Genomic DNA, 25996 nt, shown 5'->3' on the forward strand with positions numbered 1-25996 from the left:
TTTCTACTACTTATTTTGAATATATTATATTACTGAGAGTCATTCCTATTGTATGTTCTGGTGTGACTATTAACACAGTTTCAGTTTTCATCTGCTCTCCTGTTGATAAGCATTTGGTTTGTTTCCAAGGTTTTGCATTTGTGAAAAGTGCTGTTCCTTCTGATTTTAGTATTTTTTTTTATATGTATCCCAACTTGTTTTTCATTGAGAAAAGAATACACTGGAAATATCAGAGTAGATATCTTTTTATTAGTACTATTTGTAAGTAAGTCTCTTGGCCAGAAGACACTCTAATATATGGCCCTGAACAAGTTACCTATAATTCAGCCAGTAGCGGCTTACTGATACGATATTTGAGAGTTTTGTTGAGTACTTTAGCCTTGAGGATGAAATATTCTTCTGATTCCAGCAAGAAACCTCAGAGACTTGTTCTTACTGATTTAAAAGAAATGGGGAAGTTAATTTGGAATTGCTGTGCATCCTGATCTCCTTTTGAGCCATCTGTTGATTTATTTCCAGAAAAGTAATTGCTTATAAATATGTATATAAATAAGAAATTATGCTAATCAAAAGTTTAATCTTGACCATTTTCATTTTATTTCATTGTTTAGGAGAAAAATGACTTGAAGCGTGCTGAATTCATGCTTCAGGAAGCAGATAAACTGGGCTGCAGACAGTTTGTTACCCCTGCAGATGTGGTTTCAGGCAATCCTAAACTTAACCTGGCTTTTGTAGCTAATCTGTTTAACACGTACCCAGGCCTCCGCAAGCCTGATAATAATGACATCGATATGAATTTGTTGGAAGGTATGCTTTTTCTGTCTTTAATTGATTCACTGTGTGTATCTTTTTATGATATCGTCCTACTTCATTGTCAGAGGTAGGGGATTGTGGAGGGAGATGTGGTTGACTGTGTGCTGGCATGTGCATCCATTAAGAAGTTAAAGAAAATTGTTATTCATTTGGGTTAAAAGCAAATGCTGAGGTAAATCTTACTTGTCTGTCATTTCTCCATAAGAGTTTACTGAAAACCATCATACATTTAAAATATTCTCTTAAATGACTACATAATTCCACCACCAATATGTACAATGAAATATACTATTGAAAAAATAATTATTTGAAATTTTTTCCTCCTTTGAAAGCTTCAGTTTGACTCCAGTATTGTTCTCTTTTTTCTGTGTTTAGTTCACTTGAAAAAATTTACAGTATTCATTAGTTGTCTTGTGTGTGGGCTGTTGTTTTCTGTCTCATAATTTATAATACTTTCCTATTTTGCTTCATGAAATGCAGATTTGACCCCTCCTAATGTAGGTACTGTATTTAGTACTTTTCTATACTCTATAAATATATTCATTCTGAATGTGCTTTTTATCAGTACCATTTGTTCTTTCTATCTGGATTGATATTTTTTGCATTGTTCATGTTGTGTTCTTGTTTTTTTTTAATCTGTCTTAATATGCCTAAAGAATGAAGGATGACAAGCAAGACACAAATGAAACTTAATTAGAACAGCAGGGCAAGACTTGATTATGTAAACTGTATCTAATTTGCCTTCTATAATTATGGGATAGTGGAGTTGTAAACACATTAGGGATCAGTTTTGACAATTGGATGTCATGATTGATGGAAGCCTTTATCCCTCTGCTATGAAGAAGCACACTTATTTTTTATCTCAAGAATCTCTGAAAGGATTGACTTAGGATCTATAACATATATCATTTTGTAGTACTTAGCTATGTTACTTACATTTACTAAATGTCATTGACGCTTACAATATATGAATCATCATAATGACAAAAACATGCTCAATGCCTCATTCTTTCTCATCTTTTTCAGCCTCTCTCCTTTCCCTCTCATCCTCACAACTACTCACATGTATACCAAGACCCACATTCACTAGAACTGAAAGTAAAAATAGTGGCAACATAGTGGCAGTTATCAGAGGTAGGGTCTACTCCTACAATAGCCTTGATAGTTGGCCTGGTTCGGAGAAGCTGGTTCTGAGGTGAGGATTCTTCCTGGTGGGGAGAACTTGACACTTCAGTGTTCACTGTCTCACATCACCCATCTTACTCCCTTCTTCACCTGTGAGACGGAGTGAGAAATTAGCCCTATCATCTTTTCCCCTTTGACTACCACAACCAGAGTTCCAATGTCCTGGCCAGTTTATAATGACAGCCTTTTGATTAATGAAGGAAGCTTCAGATTTAACAAATACGTTGCTGGAGGACTATGATTTTACTTCACTCTTTCTGAGATTCAGTAAAATAAAGATTGTGTTCTCTACATAGACATGTAACTGAGAGGTCAGGTAGATTAAGAAAGGATGACTTTTCAGCAGAGAAATTTAGGGTGAGGGGTTAGAACTTTTAAAGAAACTAAAAAGAGAGATGGCTATGTTTTTTTTTATCAGTCTGGAAAATTTCAAAATTCCTCTCTTCCTTATAGTAGAAGGCATTGTTTAGAGTGGCATATTAAAAATGACCTGCTTTTTATAGTCACTGAATTCTTGCTAGATATCTTTTCCAACTTGCTCGCTCTCCTATTTGTCACGTTTGAATTCTTTTGCTGGTGTTCAGCATGCTTTTGGGATTTTTCAGTGTGAACAGGATTGCTAAATATTTCCATTAGTATTTACTTTATTTATATAAAAAATACTGTGGGAAATATTTATCAGTCATCTTTATTTAGAACATATGTATGTCCTGATACATCTGCCAAAAATGAATTTGACTTTGACTGTCATTGGAATTTTTTCCTCTGTACATTAGTTTTTGTAGATCCTTATGAAATTTGAAGCTTGACCTTATCACCTTCATATTCATGTATTAGTATGTCCTCAGTGGCAAAGAATTTTATCTGTATGGAATTAAAGAAAATTAAAGGCCCAATTAAATAATAAATCTTCATATTAAATTGAGCCAAATATGGGGGCTACAGATACAGACAATCTCAAAATTCATTTGTGGTAATAGAAAATACATAGACCATGGAATTAGACTTTGTCTAAATCACGATACCCCCAATTTAATAACTGAGTACCTTTATGAACCTTGGTTTTCTCATATATAAAACCAGACTTAATAATAATACTTATTTTGAAGAATTCCAGAGCAAGTTAAAGTGACCTTTCGTTAGTGAACAAATTTTGTGTGCTCAATAATGGTCGGGAAGAGGAAAACAATACACCACTTTAGCACATGTAGTTAGTGTTCCTTTCCTTTCCTCTAAGTAGCCTGCTTTTGTTATTTTCTCTAAACTTTTATCAATTGCAATGTCAGTTTAGTCCTAAAAATGAAGAGAATGTCTTACAATTCTTTCTCTCTTTTATATCTGCCTTTAGATTTTACTTCCAAGATTGCTTTAGTTGTCTGAAATCCAGACAGCATTTCCAGTCTGGAATACATATGTTTTTGTAATGCTTTACCATGACTCCTACGCAAATGCATAGTGCTTCTGGCCTTGAGCATTTATTTACCAAGACAACTTGGAATGGTAGTAGATAAATAGATGCTCACTTTTAAAATCTCTTTTACTTTCCAGGTATCAAAAATTAAAATAATGATATAACTGGTTTAGAGCAATAGGAAGAAACAGAAAACACCTTAAGTCTATAATAGTTATAGAACTCAATGAAAATGCAAGTTTAGTGTCTTGTATCATCAGGTCCAGCAGAAACTGGATATTGTTTTAGTAAAAATTAAACTGTTGTTACACTATTGATGTTTGAAACCTTAAAACATAATTTGGATTTTGCTAGATGAAAATAACGTAAAAATTCTCTAATTACTAGAAAAAATTTATACATATAGCAAAATAACAGAATGTAATAGAGAAATAACTAAAAGATAAATTCAAGTCACATGCATCAAGCTGCTAATCATAGTACGGTTACATTTATGTCACTTCCAGGAAAGCTGAAATATTTAATTTGCACCTATTTCAGTTCAGTCAGTCAGTCATGTCTGACTCTTTGCGACCCTATGGACTGTAGCATGCCAGGCTTCCCTGTCCATCACCAACTCCCAAAGCTTGCTCAAACTCATGTCCATCCAGTCAGTGATGCCATCCATCTCATCTTCTGTCATCCCCTTCTCCTCCCACCTTCAATCTTTCCCAGCATCAGGGTCTTTTCCAATGAGTCAGTTCTTCACATCAGGTGGTCAAAGTATTGAAGCTTCAGCATCAGTCCTTCCAATGAATTTTCAGGACTGAATTCCTTTAGGATTGACTGGTAGCAAGTCCTTACAGTACAAGGGACTCACAAGAGTCTTCTCTAACACCACAGTTCAAAAGCATCAAGTCTTCAGTATTCAGCTTTCTTTATGGACCAACTCTCGCTTTCATACATGCACCTTTTAATAATGCCCAAAACAAGGCAAGCATGAATTCTAGGAGTAGTTAAACTTTGTTCTTTTAAAAAAGATTCTCATATCAGTTATGTATTATAAAATGACTGTGGCAGATAAAACAGATGGACCAGTTACCTTTTATGCAGACCAGAGGAAACAAAATTTCAGCAAGAAATTATATGGCTATATAATTGAATAGAGCAAGAATTAAAGCAGATTATGGGAAAGGCTTTAGATAATGGTATTGAAAACCACATGAAAATGCAAAGAGCAGTCAACACAAAAACCAGAATCTTTTAAATTTTACAAGGTGTGGATTTCTGTGCTGGGCGTGTAGGTTTACTCTATGTGTGACACTCAGTCTGAAGAAGATTGCAAGGATGATGTGATAGGAACGGGCCCCTGGTGCTTAGATGGTCAAATGTGATAAATTGTCCTGGGGATCCCCCATGAAACAAAGTTCAGATGGTGATCTGGACTTGTCCATGTCTCAGAAGTTACGAGAGGTATAAATGTTTCCATTTTCAAGAGTCTATAGTGATGAGAGGTAGGCAAGGCCATTCCATTGTCCCCTAACTTAGCTGAAAAACAAACAATAATATTTCTAGATGGCCCCTTAGGACAATCTGCAATGCTGGGGATGCTTAAAAGGTAGATGTGGCAAAAAGAGCCTCCATCTCTCTCTGCCCACACCAGAGCCCACATTCCCCTTATGGATGGGGTAAGCACTGCTATGAAGGGGATGCTCAAGGACCATAGGTAATCACAGGTTAAATACTACTACCTGCAGGAATTACTTCTTGAGGTGATCTTTGAGGTCTAGTGACTTACTATACTATGATGAAATGTGTCTTTTCCCACTATGTCCCTTATGTGTTTTCTGTAGGGATGAGCTAAAATAACCCAGGAAGCCTATAAAATAGTTATAGCTCCTCATTGCTTGTTTTTATATTACCTGTAATGCCCTCTCCCCTTCATTGCTGTTTGGTGTGATGAAAATGTAGGTTTGTGTGCTCAGATACTTTCCTATGTAAAGCCATAATCTGTACAGATTTAGAGATACCCTACTGGGAAGGGTAGAACTTTTCTATCTGTTTAAAGTGCTAATGTTACTCTAAAAGGTTGTTTTATTAATTTTTAGCCAGTCCCCTTTGCATGAACTCATAACTACAGATAGGACCACATAGGTTTACCTGTTACTTTTCTGAACACAGAAACTAATGGCTCAATAATTTACAAACATCAAGTAAGGGACTCTAGATGAAGACATTTAGAAAGCAAATGGAGACTTTCTAGACAGGGGGGAGGGAAGCTTTGGCGGAAAGAGATTTCTTTTCCTTCCCTAAAAAGATTGTCCTGGAGAAGGAAATGGCAACCCACTCTAGTATTCTTGCCTGGGGAATCCCATGGACACAGGAGCCTGGTGGCCTACAGTCCATGGGGTTGCAAAGAGTCAGACATGAATTAGTGACTAAACAAGAAACAAAAAGATTGTTGTATCATAGGAACCATGGCAAAATATGTGTGACCAGTTTGTGCCTGCCAGAATGGTTTAAAATGCAGTTCTTGATTCCTTTTTTGTCTTGAATCATCAGTGTAAACTTCTGTCTACTTTAGGAGAGAGCAAGGAAGAGAGGACATTTCGGAACTGGATGAATTCCTTGGGAGTCAGCCCATATATTAATCATTTGTACAGGTAAATATTTTATATGTTTTAGTTTTCTGGCTAGAGTCCGACTTTTCTAGTTTTAAACTGTAGGTGTGTTTACATGAGACTATTTTGTAAAAATCTCAAAAATTTTAGCCAACATTTATAGTTTCAGAATCCTGAGGATTGGCAATACACTGGATTTTAATAGAAAAGTATTATTTGAAGAGATGATATTGTGTTGTTGTTAGTTATAATTTTTGATATAAATAATTTAGTAAAGATAATTCATCTTGATTTTTTATAATTGCTAATCAGGAAAGTAATAAATTATTTCAAGTTTAACAGATTAGAAGAACAGTAATATTAATTGCTGTTATTTTATCAGTATTCATCATTATAATTCACATTCTATTTATTTTTGCGCCAAACTTCAATTACCCCATAATTTGTTCTGAATATTTTTTTCTAATTTGTAGAACTAACTTTGTTTCCCTTAGTATTTGTTGTTTGTTTTATTCTTTTTTGTTTAAAAATGACAACACATTACTAACATTGGTAGGATTAAGAAAATATTTTACTGAATCATTTCCTGTGCTCTCCGGTAGTGCAAATAAGGAGTCTTTCTAGGTGTAGATGAGAGGAAACCATCCTTCTCCAATATAAGATCTACCTGCGCATGCCTAAAAGTGCAAAAGAACTCAACTCCAGCTAATTGTATATTTTTCTAATTAACTAAACCTATTAATAATTTACACACCAAGGAAACTTCTTAATGAACAATAACTGCTTTTATTTAAATATGAACTGGAGATTAATACCACAAAAGACTATGTTCACTGGATGAGATTTATGGTGTAGTTATTTCTTGGTGTATATTCAAAATAGTCTTTAAAATCAGTATTGCCTGGTTGTGGAAACTAGCTTTGATGTGATAGACTTAAATTTCATAAAGTCTTTAATAGGAATGTGTGAATTCCAACTGGATGACAAAAGACATATGTCTTTTAGACTGGAACTTCTCAGAGTGGTGGCACAGTAAAGAACTCTAATACTGGAGGTAAAGAGGGATGCTAGTTAAGCTTATTCTTCTAAAGGGATAGCAGTTTAATAAGGCTGCAAACTCTATTGCCTTATTTATCTTTCTAAGTGTGATATCTCACTAAAAATCTCCTTGATTCAGAATCCTCAGGTGAAATATTACTTTTCTGAACCCATTGAATATTGCCACAATTAAAAGGCAGAAAATACATAAGTCAGAGAGTCTCAATTTTTCTCTTGTGATATACTTGTTACTTGATGTAAATATATAATATGATACTGCTTTATCGTTACTTTTGTACTTATAATAAAGAAATTTTCTTCTAAAAAAATAGGTTAGACCTTTATGGACTCATTTGAAAGAATGTCTACAATGTATAACTGAGAACATAATGATACAATAGGACTACTATAATCTCACTTTTATTTAAAGTTTAGTATATACATATATGTATTTGAATTTTACAAAAATCTAGAGGGATTAATACCAAACTGTATACAACCTAGAGAGGAGGGTTAAGGTAGTAAGGAGACTTAGTTTTCATGTTAGTAACTTAAATATGGTTTTGGAGGGTTTTTCTTTGTTTTACAATAAACATGTATTTTCTTTTTAAATTAAGAAGGACATGTAAAACTAGGAGATTAGAATTTATTGAGACTTCATGGTAGCTTCATAAATGTCAGGAATACTAGAGTTCTCTGTGGTTGGCAGTGGAGAATAATTGACCAATTTTTTTTTAGCTAAAGATGATTATTTCTATTTAGTTCCTAAACTGCTAGCATAGGGTTTCCAGGTATAGGTAATTTTTGGAGGGGTAAGGCAAGTTCAGAAAATTCTCAAAAATCACCTTAAAGAGAACCATCAGGATATAGAAAAACAAGAACCAGAGGTCTAGTTAGCACCAGAACTATATGTCCATCTATTTGTGTCTGGGTCATATTCCTAAACCAACCCCTAAGTGATTTGCTCCCCACCTGCAATATACCAAACCCAACCTAAACCAAAACAAAAGAATCATTTAGATTGTTTTTAACTGAAAATTCTCTCCTCTCAGGTTATTAAATATATTTTAAGAATTACTAACCCTAGAATTTTTCTATGACAGGTTGGTTCTAGAACACACCTGGAAATCGTTTCAACTCTCTGGGCCTCAGTTTCCCTATTTGTGAAACATGAGTATTTATACCTTACTACATAGAAATAAGAATGAATTCTTTTAAAGTAAAAAACAAAAAAATTCATGAAATGAGATTTGAGAACCTATACAACTACTTCAGGGATTTACTTTTCATACAGCTTTCTCCATGTGCGGATAGATACCTTAGCTCTTGATTACCTTCATCAAAAGAGGGCTCTTCTTTTAAGACAGGAGGACTTTTTCTCTCCTTCACTCGGTTTAGGGCGCAGCCCCCTGCATGGCCATATGGTGTGTGCTCATAGATGCAAAGTAACTTTAATATGAACCTTAGCAAAACAGAGCTCAATAAACAAGCTGTTGAGGGAGAAAACTCATGTAATTCAGTATGGAGCTAGCAATTTAAAAATCAGTCACTGTTCCTTTATGTCCTTACCATACAGAATTGAAAACAGATACAATAATAGATGAAGAGAACATGTTTTTCTGAATCCCAAGTAGCAGTGTTTTTACTTCAGTAACTCCTACTTTTTCCTAAATTCCTGCCTCTCAACCCTCACTGTTTAATATGAGCAGCTTCCTACTGAGTAGCTATTGTGATTTTTATATAATTATTTTTTAAAGTTTTAAAAATCATAATACATAATAGATGAACTCATTCTCACTGTACAAGCTTCAGGAAGTATGTAAGTATGCAGAACAGCAACGACAAAAAACCATGATAATCCCATCTTACCCATCCCATGTTCCTTTTTTTCCTGCCCAGAGGTAATGGCCATGAATAGAGGTATTTAAACACTACTAACTCTGAAAATATTTTTAACATTTTAAAAGATTAAAATGCATGAATAGAATTAAAATATATTTAATAATATCTTAAATAGAAATATTTTAAAATAATATTTTAAATAAATAAATAACTGCCTCTTGCTTTTTTAAACTTAGTGTGTTGTATAAAACTTTCATGTTAGTACATAGGGATCTACCTTGTTCTGCCTTATGGTGGTCCAGGAGTCCAGGGTAAGGTTAATTTACTCAACAGCCCATACTGTCAGGCATTTAAATCATCTCTAAATTTATAAATACCATGGGAGTGAATATCCATGTACATATATTTTTGTACATATTTATCAAAAAAATTTGGACAGATTCCTAGATTAGAAGTTCTGGGTCAAATGATCTATTCTGCCTGCCATTCTTTAAGCATTCAATAGTCCTGTTGTATTTTTATAGACATAAGCCCATTTCCAGTGTGCTTAGTAAAACCAGATCATACCAACATTTCCTCTTCCTTCATTTTCTTTTCCTCTTGTCTCAGTGACCTTGCAGATGCATTAGTCATCTTTCAGCTCTACGAAATGATCCGCGTGCCAGTTGACTGGAACCTTGTCAACAAACCTCCTTATCCTGCTCTTGGAGGGAACATGAAGAAGGTGAATGAAATAATGCCCATGGATCTGTTGTTATTGTTCTCATATAAAACAGAGGTTTTAAGAGTTTCATAAAGCTTAGTAAAGTGTAATCTGTCCCCACAGATTCATCCCAAAATGTGTTATGCTTATTATCCTTAATACAGGTGAGCTTTCGTGTTTGGAAAGATGAAGCTAGTCCTCCAAGTCAGACACTTTGTATAACTACAACTTTAGCAAGTTGTAGTACTTAATGTTCTTGGAGATGCTTCATCCATGAATTCCTATTTTATAATCGCCAAAACTTGCCAGATACTTACTGGCTGTTTGTTAATATTTTCAGTAGATATTAATTGATTACCTACAACCTGTACATACTGTACAATGCAGGATATAAAATAGAACAAGTCATGGAGTTGGTCCTCAGGAAACCCTAAAGAAATTAGATAAGATATGTGTGTGTGCGTGCGTGCTAAGTCGCTTCAGTTGTGTCCGACTCTTTGTGACCTCATGGACTGTAGCCTGCCAGGTTCCTCTGTCCATGGGATTCTCCAGGCAAGAATACTGCAGTGGTTTGCCATGCCCTCCTCCAGGGGACCTTCCTGACCCTGGGATCGAACTTGCATCTCTCTCTTACATCTCCTGCATTGGCAAGCAGGTTCTTTACCACTAGAGCCATCTGCAAAGCTCAAGAAATGTGTGCAAATAACTATAATACAATGCAATGTAGGCAAAAGTGAATATTATGAGTTCTAAGGAAGCCTTTGACAGATCACAACAAACTGGAAAATTCTTAAGGAGATGGGAATACCAGACTACCTGACCTGCCTCCTAAGAAACCTGTATGCAGGTCAAGAAGCAACAGTTAGAACTGGACATGGAAAAACAGACTGGTTCCAAATCGGGAAAGAAGTACATCAAGGCTGTATATTGTCACCCTGCTTATTTAACTTATATGCACAGTACATAATGAGAAATGCTGGTCTGGATGAAGCACAAGCTGGAATCAAGATTGTCGGGAGAAATATCAATAACCTCAGATACGCAGATGACAACACCCTTATGGCAGAAAGTGAAGAAGAACTAAAGAGCCTCCTGATGAAAGTGAAAGAGAAAAGTTAAAGAAGTTGGCTTAAAGCTCAACATTCAGAAAACTAAGATCATGGCATCTGATCCCATCACTTCATGGCAAATAGGTGGGGAAACAATGGAAACAGTGAGAGACTTTATTTTGGGGAACTCCAAAATCACTGCAAATAGTGACTGCTGCCATGAAATTAAAAGACACTTGCTCCTTGGAAGAAAGCTATGGCCAACCTAGACAGCATATTAAAAAAGCAGAGACATTACTTTGCCAACAAAGGTCCATGTAGTCAAAGGTATGGTTTTTCCAGTGGTCATGTATGGATGTGAGAGTTGGACTACAAAGAAAGATAAGCACCAAAGAACTGATGCTTTTGAACTGTGGTGTTGGAGAAGACTCTTGAGAGTCCCTTGGACTGCAAGGAGATCCAATCAGTCAATCCTAAAGGAAATCAATCCTGAATATTCATTGGAAGGACTGATGCTGAAGCTGAAACTCCAATACTTTGGCCACTTGATGCGAAGAACTGATTTATTGGAAAAGACCCAAATGCTGGGAAAGATTGAAGGCAGGAGGAGAAGGGGACGACAGAGGATAAGATGGTTGGATGGCATCACTGACTCAGTGGACATGAGTTTGAATAAGCTCCTGGAGTTGGTGATGGACAGGGATGCCTGGCGTGCTGCAGTTCATGGGGTTGCAAAGAGTCAGACACAACTGAATGAGTTAACTGACTGAAGGAAGAAAAAGGCATAGGCTACACTCATCATGGGAGGGTTCATGCCAGAGGTGGGTTTGGAGTTATACCCTGAGAAATGGATAGAATTTTGTCAGAAGGAGACTGGAGAGGGGGCTGATGGGCAGGAAGAACAGTTTGACTGTTGTAGAGGATTCTATTAGGTAAGAAGTGAGTGTGAATGCTAAAAATTTAGATTGAAGCCAATGTTGAAAGCTTTGAATGTCAGAAGAAAAGAGTTGGGGTTTTAAACAGTTAAGTACTGGGAAGCCATTAAATGTCTTTGAGCGGAGCAGTGACTTGATAACAGTTGATAGGAGAACATCTGGCAGGTGGATGGTAAAAGCAGTGCTTTTCTTAAGTGTTCTTCCTCAAATACGGGATCTGTGGTGTCCTTGCTGTTCAAGATTGCTATGTTGAATTACTGCTTTAATGTTCAGCTTTTCATTTCTACCTTCTGTATCAAGTTCATTTGTTTTTCAAAGTACAAGTTTGTAGGACTTTAAAATTTTTATACTTTCATTTAACTGTATCCTTTCATTTAAAATGATGTATATATTTTAAATATGTAATACAAATTAATGGACTCAAATCGCTATAACTTATTAGTATGGCTACAGTGAAATTAACCTGCAGTCTCATGAGTTAAAAATTATCTCTAGTGAAATATAATCAATGGAACTATAACCATATTCCTGGATAGAAATCTAAATATTATAAAGATATTAAAATTCTTCAAATTGGCTTATAGGTAGGAAATAATTCTAGTTAAAATTACAATAAATCTCCTTATGCATATGTGGGCATGTGTGTATATTGGAGGATGGGATTATAAAAATGATTCTAAAGTTCAACTGGAAGAAGAAATAGGCCCCAATCATCAAGAACATTTTCTAGGAATATTGAGGGAGAAGCTTTTAGCAAACATAAAGATCTTATTATAAAGCCAAAGTAACTGAAATAATTTAATATGCACATAAAAATCAAATGGATTATAGTAGCCTAGAAACCTATCCTAAAATATAAGAACTTAATATGTAACAAATTGTTTACTGAATCCAGTAGGGAGAGAAAGGATTATCCAAAATATGATGCCAGAAAAACTGGGTAAATATTTTGTAGGGAAAAAAGTACTTTTCACCATATATTATCCACTCACATAAATTCCACTGGAATGAAAGTGAAGACTTAAAGGCTTAAATGTAACAAATAAAACTTTAAGAAAATAGAAGTGAATTATAATTTACTCTTACAATGATAAATTACAAAGAAATAATTGATGTAGTAGATTACATATGAATTTAAAACTTCTTATGCAAAAATAAACACCATAAACAAAACTTAAAAGTAAATAAAAACAATACACTATGAAACATATTTGCAGCAGAACAACAAATGGTTAATATCCTTAACATAAAAATAGTTTATACAAATCAGTTACTATTACTAAAATTGTAATAGCAAAATGGGAGAGTAAACAATATGAATGAACAATTCACAGAAAAAGAAATAATGATGGATAACATACACATGAAAAAATTTTCACCCACAATAAAGAAATGCAATTTAAGAAAAGAAACAATTGGGAATTCCCTGGTTGTCCAATGGTTAGGACCTGCTATGGCCTGACTTCTATCCCTGGTTGGGAACTAAGATCCCACAGGCAACATGGTGTAACCAAAGAAAATAAAATGAAAGAAATGGATTGTACTACATCCAGTGTTAGAGGGAGTATTCATTTGTATAAACTTTCTAAAACTGTTTGGTAATATACATCAATGATCTTCCAAAAGTCCTTTTAATTGACCTATAATTTCACTTATTATTTGTCATTATTAGTTATGTTTTATATGTAATAGTGTGTATCTGTCAATCCTAATCTCCTGATTTATCCTCCTCCCCTTACCCCTGGCAAAACTGTAAGTTTGTTTTCTAAATCTGTGACTCTATTTCTGTTTTGTAGCTAGGTTCATTTGTAGTCTTTTCTTTAGATTCTTCATATAAGTGGTATCATATGATGTGTCTTTCTCTGTCTGACTTACTTCACTCAGTATGACACATACACACACAGACACGTGTTCAAAATGGACTTCTTCCTCTTGATCTCTAGACTGTGTATTTATACACTTTGTAATTTTAAAAAAATCCTATTTTTGAAAGAAAGACAAGAAAGAAAGCCATCATAATATTAAAAGTAATTAAATGGATAGTATAATTACAAGAGGTTTATATATATTCACATTTTTCAGTATTTCTAGTGGTTGGACTATCTGTGTTTTATATTTTATTTGATATGCCTGTAATTATCATGGGAGTAAAATTCAGGAAATTTTGTTACCTAATCTCATATAAGTTTGTTAAATCAAAATTTCAGATGCAAAATGTAACAGGAAAACAAACTGAACCCTCATTCATTATACCTGGAGGTTTTTAATGTTAATTATATGATGTCACAAATTAATCACATGTAGAATATTCCCTTTCAACAAATACTAGCTATTTATAGAATGAAACACAAGTCCTGAAATAAGTTCAAGATATTTAAAAAATAAAGAAGCAGTACTTTCATGACACAGTATCCAGGGACTTCTTTGATGGACTTTGGGCATTCATCAGAGGATGTCACTTAGCTTCATTTGTGCAGTTCGTAAAACTGCACCACTTAAATAACCTTTCCTCACTGTTTCTTTGGTATTTCTTTTCCCTTGGAACTCTGTCTCCCATTATATAGTTTTTTCATTTTCAAATTATCTGAGCTTCACTTTTGAAATGCTTGGTAATCATTTCTTCCATTAATTCTATGAGACTACATACACTCCAGTTTTTTCATGCTTTGTGTTCTTCTTACCTTTCACAGGGTTTTAAACTTTTAGCCTGACAACTCTAGGCTCAGTTCCAAGGCTCAGTTCTTGGTCTAATGCTCTTAACTTTCTGTATTTACATTCTCAGGGAGCAGATCCTTTTTTAGAGTATTAAGTAACATCATAAACATGGCTTACTTCTAGGAACCTAACTTCTTACTCTTTCTCTAGTTTGGTACCTCTCTTCATCTTAGAACTATTTTGCCCAACTTGGAATCAAATGTTGCCAAAAAGTAGAACTCATCTTTTCTCTTATGCTAGCATCCATTTCCATTTTCTCTTTCATTGCTCGTCACATCAGAATCTTGGCCCTCTAAACTATTAACCCCGAGCTCTTTGCTCACCATCATTCTCATCAGGAATTTTACTCAAACTAACCATAAAATAGATAACCCTTTGTTGAAATACATTTTACATGAAGAATTATTACAATTTGTTCAAAAATTCTCCTGTTGAGATGACTGGCAGTGAAAAACTTGCTTTTTAAAAAAAATCTTTTGCCCACACTTTGTAGCATGTGGGGTCTTATTAATATTTCCGTGGCCAGGGATCAAACCAATGCCTCCTGCATGGAGGTCCCACTGGACCACTAGGGAAGTGCCCCAAATATTCTGGTTTTTCTCTCTTCTATCCACACTATTACATAAACAGAGCTCTGATGCTGCATTCCATAAATAGGAATTCATTTTTTCAGTTATGTGCATACTTCTATTTAGAAGCCTAAATCTATAATCCTGGGAAAGAGAAAGAATTTTGTAACATTATCTCCATGCATTAAAAAAATGAATGCACATCAAAGATTTGATTTAACTCATTAAGGGAGCAAGGCAGATATTACAGCAGGTTCAGAGTATCTTCTTACATTTTTATTTGTAACAAACTGACCTCTGGAAATTTGCATTCTTTTTTTTTAAAGAACAGTACCCATTAATTTATACAAATTCTGTTATTGTGTAGTGCTTTTCTCACTTTTCCTGGAAACATTTTCTTCTTCTTAGAAAAAAAAAGTATATCTCTGTTTCTCAGGTTTACTTGTTTTGTAATGAGGTCTTAACTAACTTGGGAAAGAAAGTTAGGAGAAATCAGTCATACTGTTTTTCTTAACTAAATGTTCAAAAGTGGAAGTGTTAGTCATTTAGTGGTGTCCAGTTCTTTGCGACCTCATGGACTACAGCACGCCAGCCTTCCCTGTCCTTCACTATCTCATGGAGTTTGCTCAAATTCATGTCCATTGAGTCAATGTGAAAGTGAAAGAAAGTGAAGTCGCTCAGTCATGTCTGACTCTTTGTGACCCCATGGACTGTAGCCTACCAGTTGTGTCCGACTCTTTGTGACCCCGTGGACTGTAGCCTACCAGGCTCCTCCCTCCATGGGATTCTCCAGGCAGGAATACTGGAGTGAGTTGCCATTTCCTTCTCCAGGGGATCTTCCCAACCCAGGGATCGAACCTGGGTCTCCCTCATCCTAGGCAGGCGCTTTAACCTCTGATCCACCAAGGAAGTGGCATTGAGTCAGTCATGGCATCCAAACATCTCATCCTTTGTTGCCCCTTTCTCCTCCTCCCCTCACTCTTTCCTAGCATCAGGGTCTTTTCTATGAGTCAGCTCTTTGCATCAGGTGGCCAAAGATTTGCAGCTTCAGCTTCAGTCCTTCCAATGAATATTCAGGATTGATTTCCTTTAGGATTGACTGGTTGGATTTCCTTGCAGTCCAAGGGACTCCCAAGAGTCTTCTCCAACACCATAGTTCAAAAGCATCAATTCTTTGGTGATCATCCTTTTTTATGGTCCAACTCTCACATCTGTACATGACTACTGGAAAAACCACAGTTTTGACTACACGGACCTTTGTTGGCAAAGTAATGTCTTTGCTTTTCAATACACTAAGTTGTCATAGCTTTTTTCCCAAGGAGCAAGTGTCTTTTAATTTCATGGCTGCAGTCACCATCTGCAGTGATTTTGGAGGCCAAGAAAATAAAGTCTGTTACTGTTTCCATTATTTCCCCATCTATTTGCTGTGAAGTGATAGGACCAGATGCCACGATCTTCGTTATTTGACTGTTGAGTTTTAAGCCAGCATTTTCACTCTTCTCTTTCACCTTCATCAAGAGGCTCTTTAATTCTTCTTCACTTTCTGCCATTTAGGGTGGTGTCATCTGCATATCTGAGGTTATCGATATTTCTCCCTGCAATCTTGATTCCAGCTTGAGCTTCATCCAGCCCAGCATTTCACATGATGTACTCTGCATATAAGTTAAATAAGCAGGGTGACAGTATACAGCCTTGATGTACTCCTTTCCCAATTTTGAACCAGTTGGTTGTTCCATGTCTGGTTCTAACTGTTGCTTCTTGACCTGCGTACAGATGTCTCAGGAGGCAGGTAAGGTGATCTGGTATTCCCCTCTCTTTAAGAATTTTCCACAGTTTTTTGTGATCCTAACAGTCAAAGGATTTAGCATAGTCAGTGAAGCAGAGTCAGATGTTTCTCTGGAATTCTTTTGCTTTTTCAGTGACCCAACGGATGTTGGCAATTTGATTTCTGGTTCCTCTGCCTTTTCTCAATCCAGCTTGTACATCTGGACATTCTCAGTTCATGTATTGTTGAAGTCTCACTTGAAGGATTTTGAGCATTACCTTGCTAGCTTGTGAAAATGAGCACAATTGTGTGGCAGTCTGAACATTCTTTGGCATTGCCCTTCCTTGGGATTGGGCATATGTGTGTGCATACACATATGGGGCATATATATATGTGTGTATGTATATATATACATACACACACACACAAATGAGTGTGTGTTCTGAGATAAGTATAGTACTAGATGACTGGAAATAATGAACTTCTGTAGAGGCTAGGATAGACAAAAACTTTTAAATTGTACTTTTATCACTGGAAAGAAGTAGTTAGATAGTTTATTTGGTGTTCATGCATCAGATTCTTACTATAGGGGATAGGGCTTCCCTGGTGGCTCAGATGGTAAAGAATCTGCCTGCAATGCAGGAGACCTGGGTTCGATCCCTGGCTTGGGAAAATTCCCTGGAGAAGGAAATGGCTACCCTCTCCTGTATTCCAGCCTGGGAAATCCAATGGACAAAGGAGCCTGGCAGGGTACAGTCCATGGGGTCACAAGAGTAAGGCATGCCTTAGTGATTAAACCACTACCATGCATCCGATTCTTACTGCAGAGAGGACGCTGTGCTGAGTCCTGGGCTAGGGGTGGGGAGAATATGATACAGGTTTGTGCATTTTATAGTTTTTTTCCTTTACAAGGAGCTTACATATGATTGGCAAAAGAAAGTTCATAAAATGCTAAGTAGAAGGTGGTGCATAAGCATTATAAAATAACCATGATTGGAAGTTCAACAAAGGATGCAGATGATACAGTTAAGGTTAATCCTTTTTTGAAAATTATTGGCTAAAAGCTTACTTTTAAAGGATGCATGAGATCTAGATATAAAATATTAGAGATGAAGTTAGATTCTTAAACAATTTCGCTGTTCACTAATTTTAAATGTAGACAAAATAACACTGATTACCTCAACTGATGGAATACAGAAAACTAGGTTTTTCGTTTCAGATTTGCCACTAATTCACTGTGTAATCTTGGACAGCCAAGACTTTTAAGAGTAAGAGAGGATCTTTAAACTTTTCAGCCAGTTGTTTCCTTACCTAGTTAACCCCTCAGTGCTCTGATATTTTCAGCTATAAAATGGAATAGTTATTTCCCTAATTTCACTGCTTACTAGGATATGAAATTGTCATAAATTTTCAGTGTCATCACAAGTATTTTTCAGACTACTGAACTAGGCTGGCCTATTCAAGAAATACGCTAAAAAATTTGTCATTATACCCAAACTTTTACTTACTATTTACAGATCGAAAACTGTAACTATGCAGTGGAACTTGGGAAGAATAAGGCCAAATTCTCCTTGGTTGGCATTGCTGGGCAGGACTTAAATGAAGGAAATTCAACACTTACTCTGGCATTGGTGTGGCAGCTGATGAGAAGGTAAAGACTCACTTGTTTGTGGCATCACTATCAGTTTCCTTCAACAAGTCATTTGAAGTAAAAATTTCAGCTACTTTTGTAGAATAGCAAACACAGAAGAAATATACAATGCAAAATATATTGTTAATGATTTCTTGTTGACAATAAATTTTTTATAAATTTACTGTTTTGAAAGTGACTCAATCTCTAGAAACACAATTCTTCTTATTTAATGCCTCTGAAAAACTGCTTAGTAAAGAGTTGTTTTAATTTTTTAATATACCAGATAGTAGTTTTTGTTTCTGATTACTGAATTCTGTGACTTTGGAATCTACTTAGTGCAAATACCAGAGTAAAATTAGAAATATTTATTAGAATTGAAATATTTCTTAAATATTCATCTAAATATTGATATAAATGATGTAAGAGTAAATTTCACCACTTTCAGCCTTAAATATATATCTTTTCGGTTACAGGTACACACTGAATGTGTTATCGGATCTTGGAGAGGGTGAAAAAGTAAATGATGCAATTATCATTGAATGGGTCAATCAGACTCTTAAAAGTGCAAACAAAAATACTTTCATTTCCAGCTTCAAGGTAATCAAAAGCTATTTTAAAATTTGGGAGGGGTAAGAAATTACGTTTAGGGAAGAATTTTTATTGGGGATTACACTGACTTGGGTTTTGTTAAAACACCCAGTTGATGAGCTTAGGCATACTGATTATTTGGGATGTGTAAACCAGAAATATTCAATTTGAATTCATATATTTTGACTGGTTATCCTATTGAATATAAATGCAGGTTAATATTATTGGACTCTAGTAATATAATGTTCAGGAAGAAATTGAGCCAAAAATCTAATTGTCAAAAGAAAAAGAAAGATAAATAGCTATTGTTTATATAGGATTATAATGTTTTGTGCTCCCTAGCAGCAGTCTCAGAATTGTATTGACATCATTTCCAAGGCATAACAGAGCCAACCAAACTGATTCAAGTGGGAATTGAGAAAACTGGTAGGAAAAAAAAATCAAATCTTGTCATCTGGCTTCATAATGGCACTTAACATTCACTTCTGAGCATTTGTGGATGATTCATAAAGCACTCAGAATGTAGCCTGCACATACATACTGACTAATTTTCATGCATTTCCATTGTGTTTTGCTTTTGCATGCAAGCTGATAGTAGCTACAAATAAGCATGTCTGCTTGTTCACATCCATTCAGTGAGCCTTGTTTGTGATTTTATTATATGTGAAAAATTAGCCTTCAATTTGTATTTTTTTTTAGTGACTTAAGAGTACAAACAGATGAAACCTTAAGCTTGCCCCAAAGTTATCTACCCATTCTTATTTTCTTGTCTTTGCTATGTATGTTTGACAGTATGGTAGAGCAGAAGAAATGTCAGAAATTGATAAATTCAATCTTCTGTTCTTTACCAAAAACTGAGCTGGATGTTGGCAGAGATGTTACCCAGTCTTAGTTCAACAGTGTTTCTTTCTTTTCCATCTTGTAAGGAACTAATTACATTGAGTTTTTATTGTTGTTTATTTAAAAAGAAAAGAATTTTTAGGCCGTGATTTGTCTTTATATAAAACACAACTTAAAATGTAAGGCAGGAAGGGGGATATATGAAACTCTCTAATTGACAGATACTCTTTAAAATTGTTATACTGAAATTAAACTCATTTGTACGTTAATTTGTGAAAAATAATAAGCATATAGATCATTTAAGTAAATATAATAGATAATATCTAGAAGCAAATTAATAAACATTTTTGAGGTCTTAGCTATTAAGTAACATTCTTTGGTAAAGAAAGGATCTAAGAAATTATTTCGGCTCTCAAAGTGTTTGCCATTTATTTGAAAGATAAAATTTGTATAACTGAGAAGGTAACACTACTACAGGGTAAATGTTAAAATCCAAAGATATAATACAACTAATATTATGGGAAGATCTAACTAATTTCCAAATGAATGGTCAGTTGAAGGGTAGATGGAGAAAGTTGGATTTTATTTGAGCATCAGAGATGCAGGCAGGATTTGAATTCATGGAGAACAAGGCTTCCCAGGTGGTGCAGTGGTGAAGAATCTGCCTGCAAAGAGTTGGATGCGACCTAGCACACAGGCACCAAAGAACAGAAGGGTAATAATAAGCTAGAAGGGGCTCCACCTTGAATAAAGGTAAGTCTGAGAAAGTTAGGAGAAGTAGTTTGGACAGACAGGATGGTTCCTAAGGGATGTAGTGCAAGATATAGGCTGGGCCAAGACTGTGGAGCTGTTGCAGGAAGGGGGACCCCGTCTAGATAGGGCCCGAGAATAGGATCTTGTCACTTGTAAATGAATTGTCTGAGGAGACACATGTGCTGACAAAGCATGAGATTTTATTGGGAAGGGGCTCCTGGGCGGAGAGCGTCAGGGTAAGGGAAACCAGGAGGACTGCTCTGCCACGTGGCTCTTAGTCTCAGGTTTTATGGTAATTGGTTAGTTTCTGGATTGTCTTTGGCTAATCATTCTGACTTAGGGTCTTTCCTGGTGGTGCACACATCACTCAGCCAAGATGGATTCCAGAGAGGAGGATTCTGGGAGGTTGGTAGGACATGTGGCACCTCCTTTTGACCTTTCCCGAATGCTTCCGGTTGGTGGTGGCTTGTTAGTTCCATGTTTGTTACCAGGACATCCTGTCATAAAATAACTCATACAAATGGTTATTGTGGTGCCTGGCCAGGGTGGGCGGTTTCAGTCAGTGTTTCCCCTAACAGAGAAATCTGGCTTTAAAGAGGATATTGATAAGGCAAGTAACGTAAGCAAAGTATTTTAGAAATACTGTTCTGAAGATAGGGAGTATGATAGGAGGAAGACTCGTGTAAGTGCAAGGAAGCTGTTGAGGCAGAACTCAAGGTAATACAGATCCTGGGTAGGGGTGGGGAATGGGCACTGGGATCTGTAAGAATGGATGTGTGTCTGTGTGTGTTAATCAGTCGTGTCCAACTCTTTGTGACCCCAAGGACTGTAGCCCACCAGGCTCCTCTGTCCATGGGATTCTCCAGACAAGAATACTGGAGTGAGTAGCCATTCCCTTCTCCAGGGGATCTTCCCAACCTAGAGATCTAATCACAGTTTCCTGCAGATTCTTTACTATCTAAGCCACCAGGGAAGCCCAAGAATGGATAGTTACTTGCAAAAAAAACAGGTAGGATTTGGCTTCTTAACTTAGGGATGCACAGGAAGGAGAGGAGTTATTTAAATGGACAAATTATTTAACTTTTCTAATACTCTTTTGCTTATAAAGTTGAGAGAATTAAAAGAAACAATAATGTGTTAGTATAGTGACATAGGAATCAGTCAGTGGTAATTATGATTATTGTTATTGGCTGACATACCACCTCCTTATCTTCTTGGTGAGGAAAAAAAACTGGATGTTTAGGGCCTGGGTAATAAAAAGTGGGGATGTCTGAGGTACAGCTGCTTTCTAAACAGGCAGTGAATTTAACAATCCATTTTCAACTTATTGAATTTGAGGTAATTCTCAGGAAATGAGTTGGATTAAAAGAGATATTAAAACTAGAATTACAACTTGGTGATCAGTTGAACAGAAGAGATAGTTGAAAAATGGGGCTTCCTTGATGGCTCAGTGGGTAAAGAATCCACCTACAATGAAGGAGGCACAGGAGCCCGGGGTTAGATTCCTGGGTTGGGAAGATTCCCTGGAGGAGGAAATGGCAACCCATTGCCTGAAAAATCCTATGGACAGAGGAGTCCCGGGCTACAGTCCAAAGGGTCACAAAGAGTCAGACGTGACTGAGTGACTAACACATACACACACACAGACATACACACAGACACGCACATAAACCATTTAAGGAAGATGGCTCAAGAGAAGAGCAGACTTGAGACTATGAGTTTACTAGAACTGAGGTGGTAAAACAATATTGCAAAAGTGCTTGGCATTTATATATGTTTGATAATAAAACCTTTAGACAGAATATAAATAATTAAGAAATATAGCAGTGAATGCTAAAAAAATAGCTGGGCTGGGGAGGTTTCTTCCAGCTTGGTGTGTTATATTTGAAAGCTATAATAAGTGGTACTAGTAAGACCCTATTAATCAAGGCAGAGCTGTACCCAAAAATTTTAGAAAAGACGAATTTGCAATGTTATTTTTCCTCACCAAGAAGATAAGGAGGTGGTATGTCAGCCAATAACGATAATCATAATTACCACTGACTGATTCCTATGTCACTATACTAACACATTATTGTTTAATTCTCTCAACTCTATAAGCAAAAACGTATTAGAAAAGTTAAATGACTTGTCCACTGTCATCGAATGTTAAGCAGAATAGCTGGATTTCACATCCAGATCTAACTGCAGGTTGAAAACCAAGCTATGGTGTTGTTCAGCCCTGGGTTTGACATAGGCTTAGCTACTTATTAGCTGTGTGACATATTGCTCATTAATTCTGTAAATATTCAAAGCTTCTTACTCTGTGTCAGATGCTTTGCTAGGCGCTGTGGCTATAAAATGCCCTTAAAGAGCTCACTGCCCAGGAAAGGAGGCAAATAAGAAACCAGGAATCACAGTATGGGGTGATAACACTATAGAAGTAATGCTATAGAAATCAGCTAAGGAGAATAGGGAACAGGTGAGAAGGACCTGCGTTTTCCAGAAATCTGAATGGTTTATATTGCCATCTGGGTTACATCTCTTGATGAATAGAACTGAATTTACTTCTGGCTCACATTTAGTATCTATGTAACCTTGGGCAAGTTAAAAATTCCTCTATGCCCGAGTTTTCCCATAATTAAAATGGGGGTATTAATAATACTTATCTTCTGGGTTTGTTGTCAAGCTAAATAAGTTACCACATGTAAACATCTTGGTCATACCTGGCACATATTAACAGCTCAATAAATGGGGCTTACTGCACTACACTATCGGACATTATGGAGAGGTTTCTACTGAGTTTTTCTGGAATTCTGGCAACCACAACACTGTTTTTCCACTTTTATTTTAAAAAATGACAGGAGGAACAATGGAATAGAATGTTCTAATAGTAAAGTGTACCAAATTAAGAAATGTGTATCAAATTAACAAAATAATAATTTTCACTATCTTGAAAATCAAGCCAAACTCTAGAAAAGTTGTCTTTAAGATTCTGGCATTCTTTTTGCTTAAGTAATTTCTATATGATTAACTCAAAGAAAATGAAAGAAAAATGATGAAAATGTATTTATATACTAGACTAAGGGTTTTACCATAACCCCTGCTCCTTTTGCAGTAAAATGTCTTTCACTGATCATATGCATATCAGAGAAGTTGGAGGATACATCTGTTGGTTTTTTCTGGAAATAGGAAGATAAGGGATCCAATGTAATCTTTAGAAACTTAAATTTTTCATTCAACTTAGTAAGAGTTTTTCACACGATGAATCATAAGGAAACAGGTGAGAAAATCCTTGTTTCCTAAATCTAAGTTAAGAAATATCTAAAATGCCACAAAAAGGTATAAACTTTCAGCTATAAGATGAATTGAGGGGAGGAGAAGGGGGAGACAGAGGATGAGATGGTTGGATGGCATCTCAATCGACAGTATTTTGAGCAACCTCCAGGAGACAGTGAAGGACAGGGAAGCCTGGCATGCTGCAGTCCATGGGGTCTCAAAAAGTTGGACACAACTGAGCAACTGAATAACAACAACAAAAAGACGAATAAGGTCCGAAGATCTAATGTATAACATGGCAACTATAGTTAACACTATTTTAATATAATTGAGATTGGCTGAGAGAGTAGAACTTAAATGTTTTCACACACAACATATATATACATAAGTGAGAGTCACAGATGTATTAATTAACTAAATGGGAGGAACCTTTTCACAATGTGTACGTATACCAAATAATCAAGATGCACATTTTAAGTATCTTAGAATTTTGTCAATTTTAACTCAATAAAGCTGAAAAAAAGAACAGTTTTCCCCAAACTTAAAAAACTCTCATAAGTATGTAAATAAAATCAAAATACAACAAAATTAAGCCACATGTCTTCTTTTGAACCACCATAGAAACATTATACGAAAATAAGCACATAGAAAATTTTAGTTTATTATAGAATGACATGCATGTTAAGCTTTTAGAAAATGTAATATGTAATTAGATTCTTCTAGAAAGCTTATTAACCCACTCCAGTGTTCTTGCCTGGAGAATCCCAGGGACAGGGGAGCCTGGTGGGCTGCCATCTATGGGGTCGCACAGAGTCAGACACGACTGAAGTGACTTAGCAGCAGCAGAGAGCTTATTAAAAATGTAGATTCCTAGCCCCATCCACAAGTAACCTCTCATTACTCTAAGTGCAGGGATTAATTTGTACTTTTAGTAAGCATCTTAGGTGACTTTCATGTAGGTGGTCTGCAGACTGTACATTAAGGAAACGTGTGAGATTTTTTCGGAAATAGAAAAGATGCCCCTTAAACAGACTCTGGATTACCAGCATCATAAATGACCCCAATATCTTGCTATTTCTTCTTCACTCCAAAAACCCCATATGAACATTCTAGAAAATGAAGAATATAAATGTAGCAGTTCATAGATCCAAGCCCTCAAAAAGAACTCTGTATTCTTCACATAGCTTCATATTGTTTTATCAAACAGTTATTAAAAACCACATTTGGCCAGGAACTATACTAGATGTTCTCATTTAATGTTCCCAAGAATCCTGTGACATTTCCATTGTAGTGATTAGGAAAAGAGTGCTTTTGGCTTCAAGTAAGAGATACTCAACTTAAGGTGAGTTAAACCAAAAGGAAAGGTACAGAAAAATAGCTGAGATCCAGAAGTAGGGCAGACATCAGGATTGGCTGAGCCAGTAATTGAAGAATGTCTTTCAGGTCTTTATCATCTCTGCTTTGCCATCCAAAGGGTCAGCTTCCTTCTAAAGCTGGTCTTCCTCTTATCTTTGGATAGTTGCTGGTTGTGACAAACATTTCATCCTCTTATTTACATTCAGGAAGGGGTGCTGCTAGCTTTCCATAGCTCTTCTTGAATATAAAAATTAGGCCCAGATAAATCACTATAGCAATCAGATGGGATTCCTCTCTTTGACCCTTTTAGACTATTTTTTCCAACCTTTTTCATTCTTGTCTGCCTAATGAGTCTTTTAAACATTTTCTTCCTAAATTTCCGCCCCCACCAAAATTTTAATGCCATAGATATTAGTGTATCTGTTATTTACAGTATGCTCTATACATAAAAAGAATAAGTTTATCACCTCACCCACAGAATAAATGGTCTACACTAATTCAGGGTCAGCCTTGGAGCTGTGGTAGGGTTAGTTTTCCTTGAAGCACACATCCATGTGTCGGAAGTATGCATTCAGAGTGAAAATGTGGGTTCTGTCAGGCTGGAGAAAGTAGTGAGGAATGAGTGGACTCTGGTGCAAGCAACAGGTGCCACACTATTCATGCTGAGAAACAGAACAAATAATTTGTTCAAGTACTGGTAAATGGTAAAATCAATTCAGACCATGATTTCTGACTTCAATAGCAAAGTTCTATCCATTAGAATTTCGTTGTCCATTTTTAGTTGCTTTGGAGGTAACATCAAAGGTGAAGAATTTGGGGCATTAGAGTTGGACAGTTGTATGTTCAAATACTGGTTATGTATGGACTGGTTGTAGAATAGGTCTTTTGAGCTCTCTGACTTTCGTGTTCTTCATCTTTAAAAGAGAGATTCTAATTTATTACC

The 25996-nt window shown here is 35.9% G+C and overlaps 1 protein-coding gene across 7 annotated transcripts in view; it reads left to right on the top strand.

Moving 5' to 3' along the window:
- The window catches only part of PLS1 (plastin 1), a 118873-nt gene that overhangs the window by 89860 nt on the left and 3017 nt on the right, over positions 1–25996 (top strand). For all 7 annotated transcript variants that reach the window (XM_043875491.1, XM_043875492.1, XM_043875495.1 and 4 more), the window contains exons 10-14: positions 612–807; positions 5973–6051; positions 9499–9613; positions 18143–18276; positions 18732–18855. In XM_043875491.1, coding sequence (XP_043731426.1) covers positions 612–807; positions 5973–6051; positions 9499–9613; positions 18143–18276; positions 18732–18855 — 648 coding nt within the window. The remainder of the gene's footprint in view (positions 1–611; positions 808–5972; positions 6052–9498; positions 9614–18142; positions 18277–18731; positions 18856–25996) is intronic.

This window comes from Cervus elaphus, chromosome 19 (assembly GCF_910594005.1).
Source record: "Cervus elaphus chromosome 19, mCerEla1.1, whole genome shotgun sequence".
In the NCBI taxonomy this organism is placed as follows: Eukaryota; Metazoa; Chordata; class Mammalia; order Artiodactyla; family Cervidae; genus Cervus; species Cervus elaphus.